Genomic DNA, 27,998 nt, shown 5'->3' with positions numbered 1-27,998 from the left:
TGATGGCTACTTTTTCTTTTCTGTTGTGTGAATGATCATACAGTTCTCCAAAAGTTGAAGTTGTGTCCACAGAATGGATTGAGATCTGTTAACTTGTTGATGCTGAAAGGGTTGCTAAGCTGGTAGAGATCTGGACCATCAAAAGAAGTGAATAATTTTTTGCTATCTTAATGAGCCAAACTGGCTTACTGAGTGGTAAGATGAATTCCAAAACAGGTGCAAAGGAAGTGGCCAGGTGGATTTTCCCTTCTGGTGATAGTATGCTATTAGATTGCATCAGTTATCCCATGCAACTGCATCCTCAGAAATAAGCTGAGAAGTTTGATTTCTTCTGCTACATGCTTTTTGTTAATCCATGGACAACTCAGTGGTTTTTGTTTGTTTGTTTGATTTTCTCAGAAAATGTCTTATGTTACTCTGTGTGTGTGTGCATGCTGTATATATGCTGTGTATATGTATATATGCCTCTGTGTGTATGTGTGGTAAATGTGCTTGTGTGTGTATGTATATGGTTCTTGAGTGGTTTGTACCAGTTGACAAGTATTTCAACTATTTAAGAGCCTAACACAGAATAAGGATATGGGTAGAAATTCTTTCACTCAGGCTTCACTGGATTTTCCATTTTTTACATGCATACAGTTTATTTGGCACACAGTTTTTCTAAAGCATGTTTTGGGGAGACTGTCAAGGCATTTTTAATTTTTTCTTTTGAGAAACTGAGTTTTATACAGACTGAGATGTTAGGCCAGATTATCTTTGGAATTTGAACAAAATGGACTATTACTTAAAGTGGGGTGCTAAATTACCATTACCAAATACATAACAGATATGGAACAGCCAAAATTCTTAGGCTGCATTTGTACAACCAAGCAAAGTTAGAAGATATTTCTGAATTTGTTTATATTACGGTAAAATTGAAATTGAGGGTATATTTTGGTTGTGGTTTTTGTTACCATCCATATGTCAGATGTTCCCTTAATCTTCATGAAAGAGGTGATGTCAGAAGAGCAGACAGTATTTGAATTTTGGGTGTTACTTACATCAAGTGTACTGATCCAAGGAACTTAATGAAGTTGCATTCAATGCACTCAAAAGTGGGTTCATCCCATGATACTGATGTTCCAGATGATACATTCTCCCTATTAATTTTGGTGGTTACTTCTTAAAAAATCGATTTATTTTGTCACAGTTTATATGTAATGCACAATTTCTGTTCAGTAACTCTGATTGGGATAAGCCTAATCTGCAGAAGATTTCTTCAGTCTTTTTTACTTTGGGTGTCAACTGTAGTGGATTGTCTTTAGCACCACATTAAATACCTCATGGTATAATATCTCATGGCTAAATTAACATTTTGGTCAGTCTGACTTGAAATGATGACTTGACTTGATAACTTTGTATTAATACTTTGTTCAGTGGATATTGATATTAAAATATAGAAAACACTAATGCAAATTACAGTATATAAATGTATAGCCCTGCTTTTAATTATGATTCAAAATTCCACATACTCTCCAAAGAGGGAAGCAAAATCATTTGGCTCTTAGTAAGAAAACTTTTTTCGAAAGTGCTTGTTTTGCTCAAGTGACATTCAAACTCGAAGACACATGATTAACTTCAGAATATAAAATATTCTAGTTCTCTGTTCATACACAGAATGCCAATTTATGTCACTTTCTGTTTCCTTCTAAATGCCAGATTAATCAAAGAACTGAAAAGGAAGCTGATAATCATTTGTGGGTTTTTAGATTATATTTAGGTCCTGAATAAGGAAATCATTACTATTGAAACTATTTTTATGCAACTGATTAAATCCTATTGGTTTAAAATTTATTATTACTTTGATTTGGTCTGAAGGCTGATGAATGTGTTCTTGCTTGCCTTCTTTATCTTTGTCCAGAAATAGATTGTATGCAGTGTTTCTTATTTGGCTGAAGATTACAACACTAAATACAGATCTTCTGTATAAATATTTATACTTATTTTAAAAAATTGTGTTAAAATTTTTTCAAGTTATGTGACATGTTGATCGTATCCAAATAGTTTAATCTGGCAGATTTTCAGGTTTTAATATTTGTTTGATGAGAAATATTTTGTCAGATTTAGTTACAAAATGGTCTTAGTGAGCAAGTTCAGCTTTAAAATTCTTCTCTGCTGCTAATTATATAAACAAGTATGCTATCACAAAGAGTTGAAATATAGTAAGAGCCATCAGTTATGTCCAGTGACGCAGTAGGATGGAGAAATCTGCTTCATCCCCTTATGGAATTTGTCTCCTATGAACTTGCCAGTCATAAGTAGTGAATTGACCGCAGACTGGAGCTTTTCTGTAGTCAGCACGTAACACTTAGCTGAACTGTTACAGCATGGGTGAGCTTGCTGGTGTCTGCAGGGATGGTCACTCAGACCTTCGTTTGCTATATCAATAAAGGCTCCTAACCATGTTCCGTTGTCTTTTTCTTGCAAGTTAAAAGAATAACCAGACTTATTTAAAATTGGTAATCTAAGTCTAACTCTACACAGTAGATATTACTAGATTATGGAGCAGGTAGCTCTTTAGCATCTTAGTATGATTGTGACCTTTTAATGTATGAAATACGTAAAATTTAAGTTGTGGCAGCTAATGTGTTACATTTCTGACATTTCAGTAACTCATTCTTACTATGAGTAACTACTCATTATTTATTATTAAAAGTAACTACTCCATTTTTCAAGGTAATTTGAAATAAGGTTGTTGAAATGCTAGTAAACTAATGTAAATAATAATAATAAAAAAAGCTCACAACACTGTATTTAAGCAACCTTTTCTCTTAAGATTTTTTTTTAAATGAATTTTAAAAGCCTAAGCTAACAAAGTGACAATACATTGATAAAAGTAAATGGGAATCTTTTGAGCAGAGGAAAAAATGAAGGCTTATGGAGGCTTTTGTTTCTGAAATTTCACTGTAGATTGGACTTTCAAAGTGCTAACTTAATATTCTGAGAAATTTCACTTACAGGTAGAATGTCTTTCAAAACTCTCTGGGTTCAGTGATTTTGATGTGGAGAACAATGTTAATTTTGGAATCCCAGACATAGTTTAATATTTTTTATGCCTTAATCTTTAAAAGCATTGAAGCGTTTTTTTTTGTTTGTTTGTTTGTTTTTTAACTCGATATGGAAACTTGATGATTCAAAATGGCCAGAAAATTTCTAATAGAAACAATGAAGTGTTTTATACGTGTTTCTCTTTAAGCCAGGCTTTACCTTACTGTAGGCATCTTGGAAGGTGTATTTAACAATGGTACTAAAGAGCCTAACTTCTCACAAACTGTCACCTAAAAGCTTTTGCCAAAGGAGGTGAAGCAGTAGGGGAAAAAGGTGCATAACAGTACTGTCAGGAGCCTTACATTTCTTATTGGAGAATAGCGTAAGTTCTAGAAGAGCAGAGTGTATCCCCTCTGCTGTTCATGCTAGACTTTACGAGCTCAGTATTCTTTTAGTCCAGCTATATGCCCGAAAACTTAATTATACTTTTTTTGTGGTCTTCTTGGAGATTTTCTGAAGACAGTAATTTAAAAATGACATTTCTCCATAGATGTTTATAAATCACGGAATAAACATTCTGTTGGCATTCTTCTGTCTCACTTAAGGGATTTATGCTAGTTCTTGAGGCAATAATTACCTGTGCATTGAGGATAAATGTTTTCATTTTCTTTAGTAGCAGGTTAATCTTTGTTCCTTTTTCTACTAATCAAATAAGTCAACGTTCCTTTCTGCTATTTTATAAAATAAAAGATCTTAAGATCTTTTGTCTCTAGTAATCTACTAATCAAGAAAATGAAGTTTTGGAAAAACCTTCCAACAGAGTGCTTTTCAATACAATTTTGAGAGTATTTACCAGAAGTGGGTGCTGTTTTAATACACTTAGTTATTCCATAGCTGTTGAAGATAAAGGAAATGTTCTGAATCATCATGAAAGAGAATTCCCATTAGATGAGCTTCAGGATTTAATTAGATTTTATGCATTTTATTGTTTGTTACTGTAGTCATGCCTCACTGATCACTGAAGCCCTTAAGGAAACTGGATGTGCTTACAATTCCTTTTAATAATTAATAAAACTCTCTCATCATTCATGGAAACAAGTTTCCACTGTGCCAAGATACCATCACGGCAATAGCATGTGCATTAAATATCTTCACTCATCTTATGTTTGTAGATAGTTGCATAAGAAAATACTGAAAGTGCATGGTTAAGTTCACAGAGGTCAAGCACTTCAAATGCAGAGAAAGGAGGAAATAATCTTACCAACACTGGACTAATTAATTTCTTTCTGATCTGTAGATCGAAGTCAAGGCACTGAAGTTGTACTGTGAAAGTCATAAAGCAGTTTTGAAAGTCCAGATTCAGATTCTTAAGATTCTGATGTTGCAGTGCATTCAAAACATTGTATAGCACTTGAGATGCTGTTGCAGCTGGGATTGTTTAACAAATAGGATCAGAGGCTTATGAGGCAAAGCACATAAGATAGGCAGTATAATGTTTCCGCAGTTTTCTAGTGTCATGTCTAGACCACAGATAAAGTTTGAGATAGCAGAGATTGAATTCTTCAGTGATATTAAATATGAGAGCAAGTTGTTTCAGTCACATACAGTTATATAAAAAAATTAAAAATAAAAAAAATGTTTGTGCTTTCTAACTCCCCAGCAGATGAGGTGAGGATTCTGTAGCCAGTCTCTTTGGTATGACAGCTTCTTGTTCCAAATTCCTTCCACTTTTCCTTCCGCTATGCTATAAAACAAAAGTCTGGTAGGGATTATAAAATGTGATGCAAGAGAAAATACTGAATCCTACCCTGACACAGAATGATACGTTTTTGGTAGAGTGGACTGGGACATGTTTATGTGCTGTTTGCACTGGTGCTTCCACAACCTGTATGAGCTGTATATAGACGTGGTCATCTCAGGTAAAATTGAATGGGGAGCAGATTAGTTATTAAACCAGAAGTCATTGAAATATATTTCTTTTTAGCTTGCATGAACTGTGAATTTCTGCAAAGGTATTGGACAAACTTGGCTGGCTTTTCGTGAGGGTGATGGAAAATATATCCCAGATTTTTTAACTACCCCTATTATGTTTCAAATCGTTACTCAACAAACTCAAGCTTTCCAAGGATAGGGTTGCCAACATATTTTTTCTATTTTTTCTGTGGCTTTGTTTTAGAGAGCTATGCAGCTCTGGTAGAATCTACAGTTCTGGGCAGGTGGTATTAGAGGTGGAAATATTAGAAGATATATTGAGTACTTAAGTTTAGCAAAGGTGTAAGATATTGAAAATACGTTTTTGGGAATTACTGGGTAATCTTGATAGGTAGTAATTTAAATTTGCATATAATGCCTCTGATATTTGTTGAAATTCTTCTCTGGAAGTAATGTGAAGAAACAGGTTCTTGGAAATGTTTTGTTTGTTTGTTTTTATATTTAAAAATATTTTAAATGTAATACATATATACAGGATCTTTTTTTACTGGTTTTGCTATCTGTGGCACAAACAAAAGGGTAACCAACCCTACTGCCCCAGTGCCTGCCCTGAGAAAAATAAAATTAAAAAACCTTTGTTTTGTAAATGAGTTCTTATTCGTACCTGTTCCTTGTTGCTACAAAACCTTTGTCTTAAGTATGAAAAGATGAAAAATCTTTCTGGTACCATTCATGGTCACTGAAGCGATGACAAGAAATGTTGTGAATGATTAGAAATCCTAATGATGACAATTCTGGGTGTTTTTTGCCTTTAACCTATAGCTTAAATGTTTGTTCACAACCAGCAAATTTTTTGTAAGGAAAGTTGTTTTGTCAACAAAGAATTATTATTTTTTAATGATGCAAGCAGTGTCATGCACCTTGATTTAAGAGTTGTGTTTTGTTTGTTTGTTTGTTTTTCTCCTGCAGGGTTTTTTTTTTGTAATAATTTAATTTTTCTAGTCTTGTTACCAAACAAGATTCAAGTACATGTTTTCAGACACTGAATTTTCAGTTGGGCTTTGTCTTACACTAGAGATTCTCCTGTGGTACTCATTGTATTATGTGGAGGAATGGCTTTTCCATGCTGGCTTTACCCATTCCAAGTAAAGGCACTGGGCTTAACCACTGGCTTCATAGTGGATAGCTAAATTAGTACTGAGCACCTTCTAAAATTGAATTGTTACTTTGTGATGAGCAATTTGTAGTGACTGAAATACCTGGTCCAATTTGTCTGAGTGAAATTTTATTCTGTTGTATAGCTACCAGTCCTATTTTAGCAAACTGTTTTACACTGTGAGAAAACCACCTTATGGTTTGTTTTTCAGGTTGTAAAAGTTAAACTTTGGGAAAATACCCCTCTGCTTCATCTAGTTGGAGACTATTTCAAAGACCAGTTTAGAGAGCAGTTGTAGAATTAGAAAGAATAAAAGAATCATATAAATGAGTGTCAGTAACAGGAACTAAGAATGGAAAGAAGGTATTTTGCTGAATTGTAAAGAATGAAAGTAGTAGAAAACCCAAAGAACCTGTGATTATCAGCGTGGGTTTAGAGGTGACAAGTTCAACAATAAATTTGACAAAGATGATGTAAGCAAGTATATATAGTAATATGTTCAGCACAGTATACAGAGATTTTCAAAACATTGGAACTGATTCAGTGTTTTCTTTTCTGCTGACTCTGTATTCAAATGCATACCACTGTTAGTAAATACACTGCGTCTTTTGTAGACGGTGGACATTCACAAAGAGAAAGTTGCTAGAAGAGAAATTGGTATCTTGACTACAAACAAAAACACCTCAAGAACTCACAAAATCATTGCACCAGCTAACCTGGAGCGACCAGTTCGCTACATCAGGAAACCTATTGATTATACAATTCTAGATGATATTGGACATGGAGTGAAGGTAGGTGATGTTGTTAAAACAGCCAAACTGCAAATACATTGTCTTTGTATATTTTCAAAATAATCTGATGCTTTTCATGATAATATACCAGTTTCTCCTTCCCTGGCCAGTATGTCTATACATGTAAGAGGAGTTCTGCCCAGATTGCAGTTGCTCTTTCCCTTGTCCTTTCCCCCATGTTTCTGAATCTTGCAAGCTCACTGAATCTTATTTCTGAGGATATTTGGGACTGTGGATCTCAGCTTTTAAAATGCTTCTAAACACCTTGTGTGATGCTGCAATTACTTGTCAAGTTAGTTGTTAGGATATACCTGAGTAATGAAAAGCTAATGACCAACTGTCAAATTTCTCTCTGAATTAGCAACACAAAGTATGTTCCAGCTTTAATTGCACTTGGTTTAGTTTGGAGCTCACCTGAAAAAAGGGTTTGCATAAGATTCTTTGTCCTCTTTAATTTCTGTCAGTCTGTTATATCCTGTAATGTGCTTTGCTAAAGCACATTACAGGATATAACATTACTCTCTGCAATTTCTGTGCCATACAGAGTTTAAGAATGAGAATATTGCTGCCAAGTTCAAAGCCAGCTGTTCCTCCCTTTTAAAAGTAGGAAAAAAGGAGGGATTTCAGGGCAAATATCAGGAGGAGACACAACTTCTGGCTGTTGTATGCAAGTGGTAGATAAGTGCACACAACGGCAGCAATGTCATGTGTGAGATTAGTTTTTATTTATTTATTTTTTAAAACATGTCCTGAATGTAAACATAGTCTTAGCAGGTGTGAGCTCACTGTTAACTTGTGCTGCCAGGAAAACAAATATGGAAATGAGAACACTGACAGTGTTAAAGTTCCAGGAGAAGAAAGGTAAATAATACAAAGCATTGTCATTTTTACATGACAAACTAACAGATCAGTAAACCTGCTAAGTAGCAGTAAGGTAAGATGCTTCTTCCAGTCAAAATACACCAGAATTTCTTTTGCTTGACACCTAAATGCATTGAGTCATCAATGATATTCAATTTGAACTATCTACTTGGATAGTCGTAATGACAACAGGTTGTTTGGCCACTCTTCAAATTCTTAATAGTCCTGTTTAGGTATCTCTTCAGAGCAATTATATTTGAGTCTTCTTCACATCCTGTTAGTTAACAGAAAGTCTATTTTCCCCATTTTTTACCAAAAGAGTCAGCCTTAATTTGTAGCCTTAAATCAGATTTCAAAACCACTCTTTAAGTTGGAGGGAACAACAGCAGCAACAACAAAAGAACGCACACAGGTACACCATCATTAATAGCTACTGTTTTGGCCAGGAAATTGTTATAATTTATATGTTAAAATCTACTGCCAATTCAAAATTTGAACTTATGCACGTCAGCAGAACTCCTTCTGGGTATGGACGGAGCATATTAACCTGTAGGATTACCATTGCTAATATTTTAATGAGCACTTTTGTTTTAATGAGATTGTTTTAGAACTCATAAAAGAATAGTTTTTAATCGTTCTACAACATGTTATTTAGCACTGGCTCTAAACCATTACAATTGTTATCCCAGTTACCTCAGTGTAGCAGAATCATACCCACTGTGGTGCAGTGAATTATGTTCTACTGAAAGGACATAATTCATCACATGGCTGATGACTCAAATGTGTGTTTGCATCCATTTGTTATGCTTGTGATATGCTTGAAATAGCATCCAAATGATATTTATAATGTGCTATATTAATCTGGAAAATTAAGAAGCATTGTATACTTAGTGAAACAAGAAGGAGCACTTGTCTTTAATCATGCTATCTTTAATCTATGGAATTTATCTTTGGATCAGTTAATCGGGTTAATCCAGCGTTCAGTGCATAGGAAAGAACCACTCTCTTGCTGATGGGGAGAAAGTGGTTAGTTGTGTTTGACAACCTGTTGTATTCATTCTGATCAAGTAAATACAGAATAATTTTTTAAATCTCTATCTGGAGGACAAAGAGAAAAAAAATAAAAGAAATAGGAACTTTAAATTTGTCTATCTATAGCTGTTTATTGCTTGAGCTGTGGCATTTTTCCCTTCAGATCAGTACTCAGCAAGAGTTATTGGATAAATAGCATTGAAGTTCCAGTTAGTATCACAGTATCTGTCTGCATTCTTAGTTCTCCATCTTCTTTTTTGGCTGTAGGGCTTTCCCTCTAGTACTGGGACACAGCATTGTTTATTGTCAGGGCAATCAAAGAGATAAAGTAGCAAGCGTTCATTGCAATCCCTGAGAAATCCCTGATGAACTGTACAGAGAGCAATATAGGGGAAGCACAGAACATTCTTGGCCATGAAATCCAGTATGCCATGTTGAGGTAAATAGTTTAACCTGCTATGGCCATGGGAAAAGGTGCTTTACAGTATGGCTTCATAACAGGGGAGAGTGAGTGTAAATGCCACTATTATTCTTGAACTCCCTCCTCATCTGCATTCCCTGAAGTCACAATGCTGCAAAAATCCCAAGAACTTATCTGAAAGAGATTTGCTCTTTTTTTTTGTTCTTTAAATATTCATGGGTTACAAAGTCTTCCAATCTACTTTTCCTTCCAAAAGGTTCTCTGGTCAGGAGAATGCGGGGGGAGGGGAGGGGAGGGGAGAGTTTGATCCATTCGAAGTAGTGTGTAGTTGCATTAAGGTACTGTAATTATCAGGCAGTACTGCTGAGGGAAATGTCTCCCACTGATGGACCCTTTAATGCAGTTGGCCACTTTCTGGCCAGTACAGGGGCACCTGGCTTTGCTGTGTAACTGTGTGAAGCAGAGACCATTTTGGTTAATATCTCCATGGAACTGAACTTGAAGACAGGATGTTTTCTAGTAAATTGGATTATGTTTTCTTTAATATGTTAGGGTCTCATTATGAGCTGTGTGGATGGACCAGAGTAGTCACTCTGGATGCTCTGCTGTTGAGATTCTGCCATACATAATCTTCAGTGTTACAAGAAGTCTAAGAAATGTAATGTGTTTAGATCAGCTGAGCTGAAAACAGATCAAAAATACTCAAATGGAAGGACTACTTTTTTTTATTATAGGGAAAGAAAATACATATGCTATATATATGCTATTGAGCCAGTAAGATGTCATGTGACTTCATGCCAGACAGCTAGCACTTAAGCTTTAAAATACTTCATTCTTGGCTAAGGTTTTAATATATAGTTTAGAAAAAGGTTCATGACGTAATAATTTACTCTTGATCTTTGTGCAAGAGGTTTCTCATCGCACCAGGTTAAGAATTAACTAACAGCATTGTCTAGGAAAGAGCATGTGTTAGCTTAATATTCTAGAGGATTTTGTTCACCTAATTGTAAATATGCAAACACAATTAACAGAATTTAAATGAGCTCAGGGTATTGATAAGTCTGTTCTTTGACAGCTCCAAAAATTAGTCTCTGAAGTTAATCCAACTAGATCTTATATTCCATTCTGAAAATTGGTGACTTTTTGTTAGCACTGTAAGAACTTCAGTAAACTGAGTACAAACATTTGAGCATTAATTTTCAGGTGTTAAATCTAAATCCTTTGTGATCAATGTGTGTTGAAACTTTCAGCCTGAAAATCTTTTACTCATGACACATTCTGCTTTAGCCACTCTTTTTATGATCTACTGATACATTATTTTGTTAATGCTGAATGCTTAACTTTTTTCTTTCTTTTTCCTTTCTCTTCATATCCTGAAGTTCCAACTAACCTTTCAATGCTTTTTTTCCTTACCTCTTTTATTTGCTCCATTTATGCATTAAGTGGTTGCTTAGATTTAAGGTAAGAAACCCCAGGGCTGGATTTCCATTCTTATTCTTCTGAGACTATTACACACGGGGAGATGGTTATGTGAATGTTATAGATTGTTTAACACAACACCTGCTCTCCTTCCTGTGTATCAGATATTCTGTTGAAAGACTTCATTGTGGATAAATGTTTGACGATAGAAATTGATTTATTTATGTAAGGAAACTAACACAATTCATTTTAAAAGCTTTCTGGCAAAATATTGACTAACTTAAGCGTATCTACCAGGTCATTTACAAGGGAGGAATGTTGCGCTTACCATGCCTAGATGAAAAGATATGTGAATACTTAGCAGCTGAATAGGAGCCTCCCCCTGTGTAATATTCTTTTTATCCTATATACGGTGTGAATTATGATTTGATTGGGATTAATGTTTCAGTGTAAGATTGCTCCAATAAGGAGCTCCAAAGGTATGTAAAAAATTCAAATCTGAACATTATTTTTTAAAGTTGCAGTATCCTTATTGTTGTCCAGAAGCTGCTAGCAGTATTTAAATACTGAGAGACACTCATATATGTATTTTTTTTCAAATTTGGTAGTTGTGTAAAATCCTTAATTTCCCATAAATAGCAAGCAAAGTGGTTTATGTAGTAGAATATTAAATGAGTAATGCATCAAAAAATCAGACTGAAGTATGGCAAATTCTCATAAATCTTAGAGAAATTAAATCGTTATTAGTGTTAGTGGCTGCAGATGTTACAACAAAAAGCATAAAATCAATTGGACAAGAAATTAACGAAGTTACATGATATTACATTGGAATTCATAGTACCTTAAAAAATAAATAGGTTGTACCTTTATTTAGTGTTTTGGTATCATCGTCTTCCTGAAGTGCAACTGATTTGGTTATTTGGGGAAGGGGGAAATGAAGTTTTTTCAGTAGCAGCCATGGTTTCAAAGAGGGAACTGTATTTTAGAATGTAGAATACTGATATTTTATATGACAATATTAATTAAACGAAGTTCCAAGTGGATGTGGAGTTCTTTTTAAGTATTTTCCACAACTGGGAAAAGCTAAAATAAAATCCTGCACATTCCTGAAAAGATTGGCTTTTAAATAGCTACTGCTGGAGATATCCTAACAATGTCCCTGTTGAATTGGCCAGCTGGTAATTTTAATAAGGTATTTAAGTGTACGTAGCATATCTGATCGCAATGAAAATTGTTAAATAAATGGAGATTTCTTGCACGTCATTTTAAATTTACTTTTACGTGAGTGCCTAAGGTACAGTATTTCTAGTCACATAGTGTTTAAATTGGTTATGTTTGAGAATTAAAAAGTTAATCTCCCTGTTTCTGCATAGCCCTATGAAGTGCATAGTTGTAATGCTGAATACCCCTTATTCTGCACACAGTCCATGCTAAGTGGTGCTTTTCACAGTGATTTGAAAAAAGGAATTGGCAATCTGTCAGTTTTCTTTGTTGCTCTCTGCAGTTAGAGTTATGAACCATCCTAATGACTATCCTAAACATGCATAATCTGTAATTGCACAATTTTTATATTTTATTTAACTGCCATATCTGCATCATCTGCAGTGGTGAAAAGAGTCTCTTCAGCTTTTCAGAGAAAATTATTTTTCAGTTTATAGGTTTGGAATGAAAAATAACATTATTTGTTATAACAGCAGTTAAAATACATCTCCATTTTTAACTGGAGTGAACCTGGTTTGATTTGGAAAATAAAATATGTCAATCAACTTGTGATTGCCAAAAACATGAGGGTTTAAAAAAATAAGATTAAAAAAAAAAAAAAGGCAAAAACTGTACAGCCTCCCTCTTAGTGGACGTAAGAAGTCTCACCATAGTCACAGTGCATCAATCTGAAAGAAAAGTAAAAAAAAAAAAACCACAACATAGTTTCATGTGAATACTAATTTTACTTCACTTGAGAGGTTATATATGAAGTTCTTAGCCTGTATTTATTTTTCATGGCTGCAAAGAAACCGTAGCTTGGTGAGCAGTTATAAAATTAAACTGACTGATGGGACTAACTGTACTTGTGTGTAGGTAGCTTAAACTTAAATTTTAAACAAATTGTGAAGAAAATTCCAGCTGCAAGTCAGAGGAGTATCTGTACCACCTCCTGTCAGCAAATCAATTGAAAATTACATTGTTTAAGCCTTTTTCTATTTGCTGGACTTGGTTCTCCAATTATTTTACATAGGTGAGTGTGGTAAAAACAGGTAAACTTGCTTGCTGAAGCTTTTACTTACGGTTATTGGACAAGACAGTGAAATTTAGACATTTCACTTCTATATCAAACAGTTAATCAACTGGTGAAAATATGGTTTAATTAGACTTGCAAAGTAACTATTCAAGTGGCTGAGCACAGCCTGAAAAGGAGTTTACTCTGAGGTAGCAGATGACAGGCAAAAAATCTGTCAGCCTCTCTGTAGCTTTAACAAGATGAAGCAAGGCGTGGGAAGTTAGTTTTCATTCAGCATTGGGTTGTTTTTGCTGGCGTCAGATACAAAATCATTCAAGAAGGCTGGATAGCTGATTGATGTTTCTGAATGTCATCCATGCAACATTACTGCTGGGATGCTCTTTCTTAATAGATTTGCAAAATTGTTTGCTGACCTGAAAGGTCTAGAAAATCAGATTTGACAATAGAACAGCCCTTAAAACATTACTTTAGCTTTAGAAAGTAGTTCTTTGTGAGGTTTGATTGTGTAGAATATATGCTATTGAGGCTTTTTGGGGAAAAAGTTTAACTTGGTAATGAAACTGACAATGAGGTGTTACACTGAAAAGTAAAAATGTTGTAGGTTTAAATCTTTGCTGCTGTTAAGGCCTTAAAGCTGTGTAAATAAACTGTTCAGTGCCTTAAAGCTGTGTAAAAAACAGCATTTGTGCAAGTATGTTTAGAGGGTCTGGTGACCAACTGTATCTGACCAACTATGTATTTCTGCACTTCAGGGAACAGTGCCTCTCTTAAACACAATAATATGTAGTGATAACTTCAAGCCTTCTATTTCTTTAAAGTTCAGTTTACTGCTGTTACTGTGGAGGTGGATCCCAGAGCATCCTCTAGGATGTGTTACTTACCCAAGATCTGCTTGGTTTAGGTTGTTTATGCAATTCCTTCCGCAGCAAAGCTTCATATTCCAGCTCCAGCACTGCCAGAGTTATAGGTCTGATCTTTGGACCTTTTATTTTGTAGCCCTGTTGCATGCTACTTAATGTACAAAAAGCCTCTATAAGGTATCCAGTCAAAGAAATGCTTATCTGGGAGTGTCTGTCTTCTCTCTAGAACTATTTAGAACCCACCCCCACCATGTAATTTCAGTGGGTGATGTTTTCTGCTTTTTTTTTTTTTGCTTCAGGGGAAAGAAGCAAAAAAGTTGGAAAAATCTCTCCATTAATTCTGTGTGGACCATGTACAGTGCTTTTCTGGGTTTACTGGGTTGTCTTCTTTCTTGTAGAACACTCAGCTGTTTGTTTCTTTTTTTTTTTCTTCTTCCTCTGAGCTTTGTGTCCAAATTGTTTTTGTCTCTCTTAATTTTTTATTTATTTATTTTTTAGCACAATCGTTAGCTGTTTTGACAGTAGCAAGCAAGGACAGAAGTACTTCTTTGTATTTTTTTTTTGTTTTGTTTGTTTTGTTGTTGCAGGCTCTATTTTACCATACAGTTTCCTAAAAAGAATTTGAAATTTCTGTGCTGCAAACTAACCACCAATCTGTGGAGTCCTGCAGCTAAGGAGAAATGTCATCAGAAACAGGGCAATTTCTAGCAAGGTCCAGCTTACTCAGAAATTCCAGCTTAATGAGAAAACTGATTTTTTCAAATTGGTGACAAACCCAAATGTAACCTTGAGTTCTAGTGATTGCTTTGGATTGTAAAAGTTTGTAAGAGGATTGTATATGGATGAGGATTTGGGTATGGAAACTCTTTCCAACTCTATGTCCAAAACAGGAAAAGCAGTAGGCAACAGAATAAAGTTTTGCAAGGGTTGGGGGAGTGTTAATAGCTTCCCTTTTCCCTTTTTTTCCTTTTTCTTTTTTCCTTGACAAAAGGAGAAGGAAGTTGGAAATTTTGCAATGTTTGTATCAACTGAAGTTACAACTAGTATAGCTTTAAATTTTATTTTCATTTTCTTTCCTCAAGACAACCTGTAACCCTTTTAGTGTCTTGCATAATATTATTTCTACAGGTCTGTCTGCTTTGATTAGAACTGTTGGAATAAAAGTAAAAGGGGAAGTTATTCAGACAGAATTGTTTAACTTGCACTAGTTAGTCTTAAAGTCCTGTCAGATTTGAAGACAGTCCTGGTAAACTTTACTTGTTCTTTCAACATTTCAGTTTCGGTGTTAAAAAGTTATTTCAAAGAGCCTGAAACTAAGCATTCTGTCAGTGCACTTCCCCATCTTTCAGACTAGTCTTTCTGAACAGCTTCTTTGTGACTGAACTTTCTTGTTTAACAAAGGTTATTTTTATTTCAGCCACATTTTCTAAAGCTGTCTTACCATCCTATGTTAGGATGTTAGTTAGTGTTAATAAAAGAAACTGGCAGTAACTGGAGTTCTGCATTGGTCGGGCAAGTATTGCTTCCACATCTTACTGTATGCTGTGCTATGTCACTTCACCCTCCAGCTGCATTCCTCTCCTTTTCATGTGATTCTAGCACAGTGGAATCCTAAAAAGTCATTTTTCTTCTTGTAATTACTGTATGCACATAATACCACTCTTGAAAGTAGGGTTAAGTAGGATGCTCTCTTAACTGTAGCACATTCTGTTAACTGTGAAGTGATAGCTAGTGCTGACATCATCTGGGGAGAAACCACAGTGTAGCTAGTTAAAACACCTGCCAGGACTGCTCAGGGACACACAGATTGGTCTAAGTTTGCTGTCCTCTAAAGACATCCAAACCCCCTGTCCTACTAGGCTTAACGGACTGTTTGAAATAACCTGTAGCAAATGTTGCTGTGAGTTTTTAATTAAATGGTGTTGTTTTGTTTTGTTTTGTTTGGGCAACTCAAATAGATGGATGAAACAGACATCTTTAATGAGATAAGAAATACAGGGGATGCTGCAACTTTAAAAAAAAAAATAAAGGGGGGGGGATTTTTTGCTATTTCTTGACGTTCCGTGTATAGAATAAAATACGATTCATTTTACATTTTCCCTTTTCCCTTCAAGTAGTTGTAGTTCAGTGCTTACCTCATCCCTCACTTGACTTAACTTTAGAATTATTGCTGCTTAGAGTTGGCTTAAAGGACTTTATAACGCTATTCAAAAGACTTTTCTTAAATTGACATTGCAAAGCACTTTTTGCACAACTGAATCCCAATGTTTGTCTTTGAATCTGACAAAAACAACAACAACAACAAAAACTTACAAGGCTTGGTCTTCTTTTCCTCCCAGGAAATTGAAAATGTTGTAACACGGGTTCTTGAGAGCTAAGGAATCAAGTTTCAGTGTCAGAATACTGAACATATTATGCTTTACACTGTCCTCAGTATTTACAAATTCACAAAAGTAAACATTTCCAGGATTTTAAGCAAGTTGTTATAGACAAATTATAAAGAAGTAATTTGCCTTTAACGATGTTTGCAAATATTATTAATGTGTTGACTACTGTGCCATTTTTTTATATGGGAGGTGGGGTCAGTAGACAAGACTTATACTTTGGAAATAAGAAACACTGAAATACAGCATGACAGGAACAACAGAAAAAGGGATGTAAGCATACTTATTTTGGTTTGTTGAATATTTTTGTGCCTAAGCAAGAATTTGAGCATTCATAAATCAAAAGCTATTTAATGGAGACTTTTAAGAAGATCACATACAGGTTCCTGTAATGGTGCACGCATTGAGAGAATTATGCTTGGCTGGCAGTATGCAGGTAAACAAAATGCCTACATCAGTAATAATTGTTTACGATTTCTACATTGATCAGACAGTTAGGAATGCAGGTGACTTCTTGATTTTTAGAGGTTATAGTAAATTCTCTTATATAAAAGTTTCTTTGTAATTTAACCTGAAAGAATGCAAGGGGATGACTGTAGTCACATCACATCACTGCAAATAATTTTTCTCCCCATATGTTTATCAATTCTTAGAGGTCAGTTTGCTACGAATTTGGTGGGGAAAGAAATACATCTCTGTGTTTTTCTATATATAGCTTTATCTGTAATTTTGCATGTGTACTATTAATATTTATAACAAACAGTTTATTAAATTATTTTAATACTGTGAAAATATTAAAACATTAATGGAACATATTTGGACATTATGTTGGCTTCTCTGTATTTGTATTAGTTACATTAAGTTGTGGCCTATTATATAAACCTAAATATTTTTAAAGAGTTCTTAAAAATATTCTTTGAAATTTACCATTTGGTAGGGCAATGTGAAATAACTTTTGTCTTAAAAAGTGACTGGGAGGTTTAACCAATTCACATACAATGCCTGCATTGTCACTGATTTAATGTTTGTGATAGCCCAAAGACAAATTCACTCTTTGTATATATAATTTTTGAAAATCCTATGTAATAAAGAGTCCTTTGAGCGCAACTCTTTGAGTTTTAGCAGAGTGGAAATTGCATATAGAATGCATGGCCTCTCAATTTATTTTTTGTTTAAACCTTCCCCTACTTAGAATTAATTGATAGAGGCATCTCTCTCCTTAGACAGTGAGCTTAGTGAAGGCCATTTCTCTCCCCGTTCTTTCACGCAGGTCAGCACGCAGAATATGAAGATGGGTGGGTTGCCTCGTACAACACCACCCACCCAGAAGCCACCAAGTCCACCAATGTCAGGAAAAGGAACTATTGGGTAAGTGGAGTTACCAAGCATGTAAAGGGTTTAGGTGAACAAGGAGTGGAAAAAAAAAAAAAGATTCTTTCTTTTTGTGTGGTTTGTTTCGGTTGGTTGGTTTTGCTTTAACCATCCACAGGATGAGAAGTTGCATCAGCATCCTCTTATATTGATCATGTCTTATATACTGGATAACACATTTCTGTCACAAGATAAAGGGCATCATCAGCCCTCCTAACAGAAGCATTTTTTATCATTGCAGAACACTTAAAACTACATGCTTTAGCATAGAGAGTCATCAGCTGTGTGGTTTTGACAGGTGGTGCTAAACAACTGGAAAATTAGCATGTGGCGCTGTTGTACATGAAGTACATGAAAAATGCCCTTGACTGTTTTCTCATCCTCTGAAGTAGATATTGCAGACTTACAGGAAAACATTTTTAACTCCTGATGATGCTTAGTATGTAGCAAATGTTTCAAAGAATGAAAAATGTCTTTGTCTATACTATCTTAATTTGCTTCTTTGCTAATTTGCTTATTATCTTAATATGCTTGTCCTTGTGTAGGCGTCACTCTCCTTATCGTACTTTGGAGCCAGTACGTCCTCCGGTGGTACCAAATGACTACGTGCCTAGCCCAACACGCAATATGGCTCCCTCACAGCAGAGCCCTGTTAGAACAGCTTCTGTGAATCAGAGGAATCGCACATACAGGTATTCAGAGTAGTCCCACACAAAGTGTACTTAGTATTTTATAAGTGTATGGACAAAAATGCTATGATAAATGTGAAATCTATCTGCATCTTGACAGTGAAGCTTCAAGCAAGGATAACTGGAGATGGATGCCATTTAGCATGTCGACAATGTGCTGTAATAAAACTGGAATAGTGAATTGTGAATGGTTCGTTTAATCCTATGGTTGCATTAATTTTAGTACTATAACATAGTTATTGCACTTAATGCTGTACTAAAATTTTGTAATCTTCCAAGTGTTTAGACTGTGATATTTTGTGAAATGTTTACAAAACTGGGAAAAGACATTGTACACAACTTAAGTTTTGCATATTGAAGGACTGCTTGGTGTGCTTACCATTCACATTTTTGTTTGAACCGTCTTTGTTTTTAGATTGAGAAGTTGAAAAAGAGCATTGTATTTTGAGGATATTGAAAACTTCAAACACAGAATAAAGCTGAGTTGTATTACTAAAGGTTCTGTAGAGAGCTAGCCTTCTCTCTAGGATAATGAGAAGAGTTTCATGATATGACAGGTCTAAATACTTCCCTTGGAATCTTTACCTTTTAAACTTCATGAGTACTTGATGCTGGCTAAATAGATTGGCTTAATGTGACTTTTACTTGATTATCTTAAAATTTTCCTATTTCAGTAGTCTTACATGAAAGCACGTAAAGCAGAGTTTAAACAGTCGATACCTTTTTTAAGTTACAGCAAAAAGGTCTGTATTTGCTCAGCAGAGATTTTACAATATTGGAATGGCATGCTTTGGCATTACGTTCAGACGTGTTTCATTTTGGAGGAAGTTCACTAGAACTAGGAGAAAAATTGTAACCAAAATGACAATGACTACTGAGAAAACTAAGCTTTGTATTGGTCTTTATCATTGTTTCTTTTCCCTTGTTCCCTGTTACTCCTCTGAATTAGTTAAGGTGCTGTCTGAGGGATCTTGTGTTTCAGCATGTAGAGCAGCATATTCATTTCCTGGGTTATTTTGGTTTCTTACAGCAGCAGTGGGAGTAGTGGAGGAAGCCACCCAAGTAGTCGGAGCAGCAGTCGAGAGAACAGTGGAAGTGGCAGTGTGGGTGTTCCTATTGCTGTTCCCACGCCATCTCCTCCCAGTGTCTATCCAGGTAAACAGAAACTGGCTTTTCCTCTTTCTGACCCAGCATTAGCTTCAGCATTTGCAGATCTCCTAAAAACCATGATGAGTAAGCCCCAAGAGGAATCTCCAAATTCATCTTCCAGAAGCATGCAGTCCTTGAAATCGGTCCTAGCTATTGCTAGTATGAATCTGACTAAAGTAAAATGTTTTCTGGGAGTTTCTGATGTTTGTTAGTGTTTATTTTATATATTACTTGATTTATCAGAATTTTTTGCCTGGCTGCATGCATAGGACCAGATAGGACACAATTTTTTTGGTGGGCTGGGGAAACACCTCCCTTGTCCTTCTAAGCAAATTGATGCTTTTTCATTGGCTGTCCACGCAGGTCTATAGAAGCGTGCTTTTAGAAAATTAGATTAAAAGAGAGGCAAGCAGAATGTAAATCTTCAGTACATTAATGCAAGCCTAGCTGAGTTGTCATGAAAAGGCATTTGTTCAGTGTAAACCGCCCCAGATTTCCCAGAAACAGGCAGTGTTTCTTTTTCCTTTGCTCAGCACTTCTGGTGAAGAAGAGTGTACAGTTGGCTTACAGTGTAATCTGAAATATATGATGCTTCTGAACCAAAGAATGGGAAAATTTTGGCTTTCCTCTTCTGTATGTTTTCTAATTAGTACAAAAGCTAAAGGCAACTGTGATAAAGATTGCAGTGTAAATAACAAGGAATAAAGACATCTTTCCAAAATAATGACTTGCAGTGAAAAGTTCAGGGTTGTTACCTTCAGAGCTGGAAAGAAGCAGTGGATTTGCTTGACTGTCATGAGCTGCCTACATAAGAATGAGCCTTTCTTCAATAGCTTTATTTTTCTCCCATCTCCTTGTGCATTCCAAAATACTATGCATCTAGTAAGGTGCTAACACTGAATAGTCAAAGGCTTTCTCTAATCCTTGCTAACATATCTCCTTATTAACTCCACCTCTTCCTCCTTTCTTCACGTAGCCCCTGCTGGCTCAGCTGGCACTTCTCCCCTTCCTGCTACCTCTGCTCCTGCCCCCACCCCTCCTGCTCCTGCCCCTTCCTCCGCTGCCCCAGATGCTGCTGCAGGAGCCCAGCCCCTTGCTGATGGCTTCACCTCTCCAACTCCCCCTGCTGTTTCTTCCACACCCTCTACAGGTGAGTGTCTGCTCTGATGTGTGGGCAGATGAACCCAGATGTGATCACGGTCCAGGGCTTTTCCTCGAGTTCCTTGAGAAAAAGTTCCTTGAGAAGCACTGATTTTTTTCCATTGGCTTTTCTTTTATTTTAAATATAGAAGAAGTATCTGCTAATACCCAGCTATAAGGTAATAGTTAGAGCAGACAATTCAAGGTGTGCTAGTTTTATAAACAGCAGCCATTACTTTATTATTTTTACTTTTTTACATTTACATAGCTATTTATTACATTATTATTTTATTGAAGTTTGGATACTGGGACTTTTACTGAGTTCCAGGTCTGATTATTCTCTTCCAGGATCGGATTAAAAATGGTGCAACTAGCAAAGTATAATTTATATGATTTGTCTCTTCAGTGCTTTCAAATGACAAGTCTCCTTTCAATGAACTGTTAAGGAGAGCATTCTTTTTGTAGAAGTAAAGTAAAACACAAGTTTTTGCTATGGAGAATAGTACTAAAGCATTTTGGTTTGATGCTTTAGAGTCAATACTTAAGGCATGTAATGCAACTTGCTTTGTTACTGCTTATGAAATTACCCCACATTTTTTATTTTTTCATGTGCTGAAGTTGCAGCATGTAGTACTTACTAACCATAGCACAGTTCTGTTTTAGCTTTTAATGAGGTGTTACACTGCATTGTAAAGCTCTGTCTTAGCCAAATTCATACGTGGCTACATGTTTTCTTACTTTTCATTCTAGTGGAATCTGATTTACAAAGGCATCAGTTGATGTGTGTGTTTATTAGTGTTGGTCTCTCATAGAAAGAATTTCACCAGGTGCCAGAAGCATTCTTGAAATTGTATTTAATTTAAGGTGCAGTGGTTTATATAAAATTAGAAAATACTTATAGTAGAATCCGTGACTGTGACAGAAGTTTCTGAACTGTGATGAATTCTGGTATCCAGATGATACTGAAGTCTAAACTACTTTCGCATCTAGAAGATGAGGCATATCAGAGCACTTCAGTTTTCCATTTTTTATGCGCCATCAGTATCCCAGTTCTTAACCATATCGCTTCTGTATTTTGGACAAGTCTAAATCAAGCAGAAATTAATATTTCAATGGCTACTAACTTACTTACAATTTTGTGAGAGAAACTTTTTTTTTTTTTTTTTTTGCTATTTCGTTTCCTTCCTTGTGTTATTAGTGAGGCTGCTTGCATAGCTTCTCTGAAATAATATACATGAAGAGACTGGATAGTTTACCATTTACAAGGTTGTAGTTTTTGGTCCTTAAGGACCTCTTATCCCCATTCCTTCTCTCCCCCTTCTTTGCAATCACCACCAATTTCACAGTCCTTTAAGTAATGGGGAGACATACTGAAAAGGCACGCTAGGAATAATGTGGAAAAGCTTTTTTTACTAGGTGGATTGCTTCTTAACTGCTCTTGTTCCTCACCTGTAAGAAGTGTGCTGTTTGAGACGCACATACCTGTACAAAGCAGGAGGAATGGGAATCTCTAGTTAATGCAATTGCTCTTAGAAGCAAGTAACGCAGAAAGCAACTTGCATTTTCTTTACTGACCTAGTATGCAGTTTTGCAAAGTAATCAAGCATAATGGAGAACCTCCTTACACCTTATGTAAAAGGAGAACAGTGCAGACTTTTAAAAATTGCTCATTCATGTGTTCTGTTTCCCTATTTATTTCACTGCATGCATGCCTCCTCAGCCACAATGGCCATCTGGCTTTCTTCCCTCGTTTTTCTGCAAACCCTGAAATTTACCTCTAGAACAAATGGTGGAAGCAGAATAGTTAGGGAAGTTAATAACCCATATGGGTGTAAGAAGTCTAGTTTACTGTGTGCTGTTGTGTACCATGTATAAGATGGAGAATTCTACGTGAGCACAAAGGCTGCCTTAATAGTCCTACTTCTTGATTAGTATTGGGTGGTGATGAGTGACATGCAAAGTCAATTGCCAGTTTCGTGTTCATATGTTTTATGGAAAGCATATATTGCTTAGTTAGATTCAGAATCAATTATTTTGATATAGGAAGTGATTAGAATGGAGAGCAAGTTTTAAGGAATTATTTCAATTGACAGCTCCTTGAAAATCAGGTCTTTGAGTGTGATTTCATTTATTCCATACTTCAAGCAGTTTCTAATATTCTCTTCTCCCCAGATGATTCTCTATATATTTCTTGAACAGCAATAAGACAGTTACCATTGGGTTTTTCAGATGTAGAAGGTAACATCTCTGAATCTTAGAAATGGTATACATACAGTTTGTACATGTTGTGTTGCTTGATGGCTGGACTGTGAAGTGTTATGTTTCACAGGTTTATAAATGAGATGACTGAATTTGCAAGTTATTATAATACATTATATAAAATCTGCAACTGGGAATGACTGTCTTTCATTTTGAAACTTTGTAGCATAGATACCTTTGCATTTCCATTTTGGCTTTTGCAATTAGTACTAAGTACAGGCAGTTGGGAGAATTATTATATTGCTATTGAGACATCCAGTATTTGTCATCTGGTAGCTGAACTGGCTGAATGCACCTAGGATGCAGATTGCCTTTAAAGAACAGAAACCTTTCCAAGCCTTTGAATCTTGAATGTAGCTATTAAAAAAGAAAAAAGCAAAAAAGCAAAAAACAAACAAAAAAGCTTCATTCTTCCCTTGGTAACACATTTCCCTTTCTGACCCAGGTCACCCAGTTCAGTTCTACAGCATGAACAGGCCTGCATCTCGACACACGCCCCCAACAATAGGGGGATCTTTGCCATATCGGCGTCCTCCTTCAATCACATCACAGACGAGCCTTCAGAACCAGATGAATGGAGGACCTTTTTATAACCAGAACCCAGGTAAGAAAGGTTTTCTGCTGTGTTGAATTCAATGCAGGGGTGAATTGCCTGGACTTCAGGTCTCTGAAATTCTGTCTCCACTGCAGATCTTGTGTTTTGTCTCAGGTTAACTTCCAGTAGAGTGCTGGTAGTTGTGCTGAAGCTGTGGTGCAAGTACAGATCATTCAGCTTGCACTATGGCAAGCAGCCCAGAACAATATGGGCTTTGTTGCCAGATGAATTACTTTCAATCTCACAGAGATCAAAGAGATGTGTGCATTTAACTTGAGAAGGAAGTGGATGGTCCTGCTGGGGACAATGAGGATGGAGGAGCTTATATGAGTAAACTGCAGCTCATTTGCCTGAAATATGTGGTATTTGTTAAGCACATTACATGCATATTGAAATCTGAAGGAGAACGGACAGGAAGGAAAGGGAAATAGCTATAAGGGAAACCTTTCAATATTACCTTTTGCAGTAAAGAGGATTTTTGGTATATCCAGAGAGTTTCTGACAACTGCTGTGCATTTCTGTATTAGTAAAGGGATAATTCTCTGGAATTTACCACTGCATTGTTAAAGGTAATCATAAAGATGCCAAATAGACTTCAAATAAGTTACATAACCATGATTCAGTCTGTGGACCCAAAAAGAAAGTAATGATTATGGTGATTAGTCGCTTGAGCTGTAAGTCACAAACAAAATACTTCAGTTATACTGACATACATAAACAAGCTGTTGTAGTAAGAGCAGAATACAGAATTTATTAGCTTTGTGGTTAAACTAAACCATTTTTTTTGCACCTTGAGAGGAGAGGATGCTCAAATATGTGTAATTGATGAATATCCTACAAATAAAGGGACTGTTGTCTGTAAGGAACAGGGGTAATAGTGGCAGGATGGAGGCCACGGTTGCTTCTCAGCATTCCCAAAGAGGAGGGGAAAATACAAACTTATGGCTTGTTGTGCTTTGCAGGTTGTTTGGCAATAAAGCAATACTTTTTTTTTTTTTTTTTTTTTTTTTAAGTATTGTGGCATAGTCATTTTTGTTTATTCAGTTCAATACTGCTACTAAGATAAGGTAATTTTTCTGCTTCATGGTGAGACCTTTTCAGCAACTGAAAAGAAAATAGTAAGGAAATGCAGACCCCTAACTGATCTCGGCATAAATCTGTCCCAAAGACACCCTTGTCAGTTATGTCACCTAACAAGTGGTGCAACTTTGCTACGTTAGTTAAATATCAGTAGGAGTTGAGCTGCCAGCAGTATGGAGCTCAGTATAGGCTGAAAACCCTTGGGAAAAAGTGGGGGCATGTTGGGATGGTGGTATGCACTACACGCTGTTCGTATAGCTGAATTCTTATCAGGCTGAAGCTATCTTGTGAAAGGTGCTCTCAGGCATTTCTTAATGAATCCACAGCAAATGTGTTGATGAACTTTTTATTCTACCAGTGGTCTATATGAAAGCAAGTTGAGTGGGAATGCTTAAGATGGTGTTTATCTCATCTTTTGAGATAGCAGGAATGCAATAGAGTTCTTCTGATGCACTTTATAAGAAGTCATTATTTTAAAATGTCATTACACGAAAATAAATAAATAAATAAATAACTGTATTGACCAAATACAGTAAAGGCCAAAACTAGAGTCATTATGTATTTTATAGAGACAATATAATGAGAGAGTGCCTGCACTGTGTGTAGACTGAAGTATAAAACTTGACAAAAGGTTAACATAAATAAGGAATGATGTCAGCTAGTGTTAGCCATCACCATTTGATTAAACTGTGCAACCCAAGCTAACAAAGGGATTTTTTTTGTGTTTGCCTAGAGTGCTCGTCTAGAGCGATCTATTTTACTACCTGGAAAGCCTCGTTATCTCCTTCAAAGAATTATATATAGCACACAAACGCAGCGTGCTGAAGGGATGTAGGAAACTGAAGCTAGTCTCATATGATAGATATGGTTGTATGTATTCATGTGACTTGAGTAGAGGAAACATTTTGAAACTAAGTATTTACATAGCATATATAGTTAAAAAGGGGAGCACTTCATAGCTGAACAGGAATGCTGAATTCCTGAATGTTATTGCATTTGAATAGTACTTCAAGTTCCTTTTTCCCACTTTCATAAATACAAGACCAAAACTTTTCCCAGCTACTGTGGTTATACTGAAAGAAGGAATATACTCGTTCTGGAGTCACTTCATTCAAGTCAAAGAGGTTGTAATTAGAAAAGTATTTCAAAATTTCTCAAGAACTATAAGATAAGTGGTAAGATAATGGAGCTTGCTTTGTGTAGAAGTACAAGGTTGTTCTTGCAACAAAAAAAGGATGGTTGTTGCATTGTGCTTTTTATGTTTATTTTGCATGCTTTGTTTGGGGTGTGTGGTTGTGACAGGAAGGTGAACATGAGTGGCAGAAGAAATTGAAAGTGGTGGTTACTAAAATGAGCAAATAGGAAAATTTGAGACATTAATTTTGAATACCTTGGATTTTTTTTTCATTTGATGATGTGAAATAATTCTGAGAAATACTAAGTCATATGTAGCAGCTCTGGAATTAGCTTGAAATTTAATTAGCTCTGTTCTGTAAGCTAAATAAATGTACTGGTACATGAAGTGTAGACCCTTTTCCCTGGTGTTCTTTTGGACGTGATTAAATGTCTTTGTATGCCACTACTAACAAGAAATAATTTAGTTGTGCTTTTCCTGAGGTGTGCTTTCCGAAAAATAATCCTGGAACTTGCTTAAAAAAAAGAATTGTACTGCATTAGCCTTACAAAGTGGGACTAAAACTAGATAAAATATTAAGTAATTTAGTTAAGTAATTTTTTTTACCCTAACTAGGTAACTGAAACTTTCAGTTTCTGTCACTAGCTTAAACCACAGTTTAGTGGTATAACATCTGCAGATGGCTGAAAGCGTATTCTTTAAATGTGAATTCATGTGTATCATACAAAGACAGTTCTCCTGTTACCAGCAAAACAGCTGTTCAGAGTTTGGTGGTTTGCAAAATAAGATAGAAAGATAAGGTAGAAAGGCAGCCCATTTAGAGTAGCCTCTGTTGCTCTGCAGCAGCACAGTGTGCTTTAATCTGCCAACAAGGACCATGGTCAGAAGTCCTTTGTTTCTCAAAGGCATCTTTGTCTGGTTCACCTAAAATAAGTTAAATGAGGCTTTTTTTGTTGTTGTTTTTGCCTAGATTTTGGAGAAAACTTGTTATATCCAGCATCAGTACTAAGGAATTATGGATGCTGTTACAGAAAAGGTGTTACCTTTATAATATTAAGTGGATCTAAAAGGTGGAGGATTGTAGGGAAATAAGCCTCTTGGCATATTTGTTTCTTAGGCCTATTCATAAAGTCCTGCAGTAATAGACATGTATTTGAGGGAATCTTGTAGTCAGATCGTACTACTACTTGAGCGTGGATTCTTGATCTTAAGAAAAAGAGCTGAGTTGGAAATACTAAAAATAGATAAATCTCCTTGAAGTAAGGATTGGAAACATAAACACCCTGAACCATTTTTCTTTGAATGCCATCGTTTTTATCGCAGCTTCTTGGCAGACTGCTATGTTGTCTGAGTGGTGATGATGTCTACTTTCCTGTTTGCTGCTTTGTTGTGTTTCTAACTGAATGCCTCTTTTTAATTTCTGTGGCAGCATCCCTTGCTCCTCCTCCCCCCTCCATCCTACAGGTAACTCCACAGTTACCGCTAATGGGATTTGTGGCCAGAGTTCAAGAAAACAGTAAGTTTGCTGCTTCCTTGTGTGATGATTTAGTACTGCATGTGGCTTTTGTTTCGAGTGGATGAAACAACTGTCTGTGTACAGCCAGAATTCTGCTTACTTTACTGTCTCTGCAAGTTTGTCAAAAGTTCCTAAGGGGGGCTAAAAAGGAAAATAATTTAATTGGAGGATCCTGATTCACTGAATTTTATTGTCTCTAGTGTATCTTCACAAGTTCCAAACATTGATGCCAGAGCCAATAATTGGGATAGGGAATCTTATTTAAACCTTTAGCTATAGCTCTCAAAGATACTTTCATGGTTACACTGCTGCTTATTTTCAGTTTCAGATACTCCTCCCCCGCCACCGCCTGTGGATGAGCCAGTGTTTGATGAATCCCCCCCACCGCCCCCACCTCCAGAGGACTACGAGGAGGAGGAAGCAGCTGTGGTGGAGTACAGCGATCCTTACGCAGAGGAGGACCCTCCATGGGCACCACGGACCTACTTAGAAAAGGGTAGGTTTAAAGCTGCTAGAGATGGTGGGATTATTTTTGTAATAGTTTCTATATGCTCCTGGTATCCAGCCCTGTGCAAAGTCTCTCTTACAGGTGCACAAATCGTGCCAAGTGTCCCATGGTGTGACTCTAAAACATGGGTGGGTGCTCTTTGCACACCCATAGGACTCTGTGAGGGCTTCACGTGCCCTTCATGAAGAGGCCATGTGCCTGCACCTGTAAGACGCTGGGCGTGCTTTGTGCACCGCACCCCTTCTAAGGGGGCCGTGTATGGGGATCCTTGTAAGAGCCTTCTAAGGGATGTGCAAAGCACACCCAGTGTCCTAGAGGCATGTGTGCAGCCCTCTTCTAACGGCCTCATTGTAAGGGGCATGCAAAGCATGCCCAGTCTTAAGAGACTCAGGAGTCTTCCCTCTTAGTGGTGCATATGCTTAAGACACCTTTCTTGC

At 36.3% G+C, this 27,998-nt stretch overlaps 1 protein-coding gene across 13 annotated transcripts in view; it reads left to right on the top strand.

The window, feature by feature from the left end:
- The window catches only part of ABI2 (abl interactor 2), a 59,378-nt gene that overhangs the window by 24,663 nt on the left and 6,717 nt on the right, over positions 1-27,998 (top strand). For 2 of the 13 annotated variants that reach the window (XM_084524570.1, XM_084524581.1), the window contains exons 3-11: positions 6,730-6,906; positions 10,664-10,681; positions 17,390-17,487; positions 18,036-18,182; positions 19,210-19,334; positions 20,305-20,478; positions 23,173-23,331; positions 26,967-27,053; positions 27,376-27,549. In XM_084524570.1, the coding sequence (XP_084380696.1) occupies positions 6,730-6,906; positions 10,664-10,681; positions 17,390-17,487; positions 18,036-18,182; positions 19,210-19,334; positions 20,305-20,478; positions 23,173-23,331; positions 26,967-27,053; positions 27,376-27,549 (1,159 nt within the window). The remainder of the gene's footprint in view (positions 1-6,729; positions 6,907-10,663; positions 10,682-17,389; positions 17,488-18,035; positions 18,183-19,209; positions 19,335-20,304; positions 20,479-23,172; positions 23,332-26,966; positions 27,054-27,375; positions 27,550-27,998) is intronic. The other 11 variants (XM_084524575.1, XM_084524578.1, XM_084524576.1 and 8 more) reach the window with 11 other exon arrangements.

The sequence above is a fragment of the Aythya ferina genome (genome assembly GCF_964211825.1).
Source record: "Aythya ferina genome assembly, chromosome: 6".
NCBI lineage: Eukaryota > Metazoa > Chordata > Aves > Anseriformes > Anatidae > Aythya > Aythya ferina.
Note: the sequence above shows the minus strand (reverse complement) of the source record. Positions and strands in the feature narration are given on the sequence as shown.